Below are 2994 nucleotides of genomic sequence, written 5' to 3'. Positions count from 1 at the left end.
CCGAGATAAGAACTCATCATGTTCTTGTTTTCCACAGGATGTGAAGGCGCAGCGTAGCATCCCTCTGATTGGCTTTGAGGTCTCTCAGCCTGAGTCATGTGATCGCCTGGAACGGCGACACGCCTTCAAGATTTCCCAGAGTCACCTGACTCTTTACTTCAGCGCAGAGGGGGAGGAGCTACAGCGCAGATGGATGGACGTCCTATCGAGAGCCGGCAGAGGGGAGGAGCCTTTGATCCATCAGCCAATCGTGGAGAGCGTGGAGGAAGAAGGGGAGGAGCTTAGTGCTGAGGTGGAAGGAGAGAACACTTGATTTTACTGGAGCTAAAACGTTGAAGTTGATGATGATGACGCATCATGAAAGTCTGTCCTGATTGGAAAGCAGAATACGATAACTAGATCCTGAAAGAGTTTACAATTTACCCAAAACCAAACCGCAAAGCAAACCTAGAACCACAAGTCAATCTGAGCTCACAACAGTTAAGATCTAAACTAATCCAGGAACAAACCAGGACAGCTAGAAGAAATCTAGAACTAATTCACGTATCATCCAAATCACAACCGATCTGAGACGCACCGGCTTCAAAAAGCAAAGATAGAGAAATAATCATCAGGAAAAGGAAAACTAAACCTGGACAGGAAAATTTGAAACCTCTTGAGGACAAAGTCCAGAAACAACCTAAACAGCTGGAATCAACGCAGGTCCAGAATCAATCCAAAGCTTTTCTGGACAACCAGAGGAATGTGGACTTGAGGAGGAAGCTGAGACTCTTGCAAGAGAATCTTCAAATTCGTTTAACGTCCGGAGATGAAGAGAAAGAGCTCTGACTGGGCAAAGCTCAACATTTATCCAGCAATTCCCTAAACACACACATTCTTGTAGTGGGAACTATCCCACCACTACTCAAAGAGCTTTCTCAAATACCAACATTTGGTTATTCCCAAGAAAAAAACACTTCCATTCATCAAGAAGATACATTTTAGCCAGATAAACTCAGAACTGGTCTCCTGTTCACGGCATGAAGGACGCTGATTGAACTCATCCTTATCTCTCATGACCTTTCCTTCATCCTTGTCTAGAGTCGGGAGGCAACTGCTTTCTGTCATCCCCACGCTTAACTCCATAACTTAACTCCAGCATACAGATTGGTACAAGACCTCTAAGCAATCACCCATATTTAGTCTCGCAAACAGGCCAAGGAAAAATATGCTTCCACAGGAACCACAACGGATCTAGAACATTTATCCAAATCTTACAAAAACGAGTAAAGATCTTATTCAGAGCAACAACAACACACATTAAAACTATGAAGAATTAAGGCAGAAGAGTCACAGGAACCAAAACCGATCCAGACCAGACCTTTGGCAAAGGTCAGAACATTTCCCAAATCAGCCTGTGAGGTTCTGCTGCTCTCTGGGTTCGACCTCCAGACGGAACCAACCTTTCTGTTCGGATTCGCGAGTTTAAAGCTACGATCCATTCCTCGTCAGAGGAGCTAGGTCTTCCTTCTGAAGGTTTCTGATGTGATTGTGGCGCCGTCTGCGGGGACAACCCATCTCATATCGCTGCTGGACAGGAGCAGGACCGGATCATCCATTGCCGTCCAGCGCAGGATTTTTTCAGCCAACAAAAGAATCCAATCCTTTATCAGGATGTTAATACAGATACCAAACAAGTGATGAACGTTTCGGTCCCACAGCAATCATCTCAGAAACTTCATAAACCACAGCAGGTTTCGGACCCTCACAGAACTTCCTGTGGTGGACAGAATTTCATTTCAAAACATCAAGTCCAACATGACGGCAAACAGCACAAACTAAGCGCCAGAGGTTCTGTTCTGGAGGCCTTCTCCAACATTCCTGCAGGTCTGGTCCAACATCTGGTTCTTAAAAAGAAATGTGTATAAAAACCAGAACCCAAACAGAACTATTACCCGTTCAACCAATGCTGAGAAAGTGTGAGCAGGTCAAGCACATACAGAACCGACTGGTCCCCTCAGAACCCCAGAAGGTTCTGCAGAACTTGACACAGTATGGAACATTTAAAACATCCTGAGAAAGACTTTCTTAGATTTATTACATTTATTGAAAAGAAACAGTTTGATCTCAAACTACGTTTCCCAGCTTCCTTTACGCCCCACGTGGTTTGCTGCCCTCTACTGGTGAGTTTGGGTACAGCTGGGTTTTATTACTGTGTTATCTGTATGGATATATATTTATTTTTATTTTCTGCAGGTCTTTGATTAACTTCCTTTACTTCTGATTCAACAGATTTAACAAGAAATTTAAGACTGTTTAAATATTGGATGTTGGAGGCATGAGCAGAAGGAAGTTAATTAAAAATTCAGTATCTGAGCTTTTAAATGTGAGTTTTATGAATTAGAGAAAATCTATAAAAATGTTTAAAAAATTCAAATCTTCGATGTAATTCCGTAAAAACTTTGGTTTTATTTAGCGCTTACTGATCGCAGCTGCTGGTGATGATGTCATCTCCCGCTGCTTTAAGCCAGCATTAGGGAGCAGCTGATTGGCCGGAGCACGGACCAATCAGGGCTGGGGTTGGCTGGACACTTCCTGATGTTTACTGCCAGAAGAAAAAATCACAGAACTGAAGATGGAGGAGGAAAAAGGACACAGATGAAGATGATGATGATGAGTTTTAGACCAAGTCCCTGACGGTTCGGGAGAACCCCCGGAAGTGGACTTTGGTGTGTTTGGACGATACTGCTCCAGTATCTCTTCTCTTGTTTGGCAGAAAGCGTTTAAAAAAAAAATTTAAATATTCTTATTGTTGTTCAAACTTTGAAGAAATGCAGATGGTTTGGTTCTCTTAAAGGTACCCTCAGCGGGTTCTCCCTTTGGGTTCTCTTAAAGGTTATCCTCAGCGGGTTCTCTCTTTGGGTTCTCTTAAAGGTTACCCTCAGCGGGTTCTCTCTTTGGGTTCTCTTAAAGGTTACCCTCAGCGGGTTCTCTCTTTGGGTTAACTTAAAGGTT

The 2994-nt window shown here is 43.4% G+C and overlaps 1 protein-coding gene across 2 annotated transcripts in view; it reads left to right on the top strand.

Moving 5' to 3' along the window:
• The window catches only part of fgd1 (FYVE, RhoGEF and PH domain containing 1), a 23630-nt gene extending 23072 nt beyond the window's left edge, over window positions 1–558 (top strand). For both annotated transcript variants that reach the window (XM_015398024.1, XM_015398016.1), the window contains exon 18: window positions 38–558. In XM_015398024.1, the coding sequence (XP_015253510.1) occupies window positions 38–313 (276 nt within the window). In that variant the 3' untranslated portion in view covers window positions 314–558. The remainder of the gene's footprint in view (window positions 1–37) is intronic.
• The last annotated feature ends 2436 nt before the right edge of the window (window positions 559–2994 follow it).

This window comes from Cyprinodon variegatus, unplaced genomic scaffold (assembly GCF_000732505.1).
Source record: "Cyprinodon variegatus isolate N-32 unplaced genomic scaffold, C_variegatus-1.0 Scaffold28, whole genome shotgun sequence".
NCBI lineage: Eukaryota > Metazoa > Chordata > Actinopteri > Cyprinodontiformes > Cyprinodontidae > Cyprinodon > Cyprinodon variegatus.
This window is presented reverse-complemented; position numbering and strand designations above follow the sequence as displayed.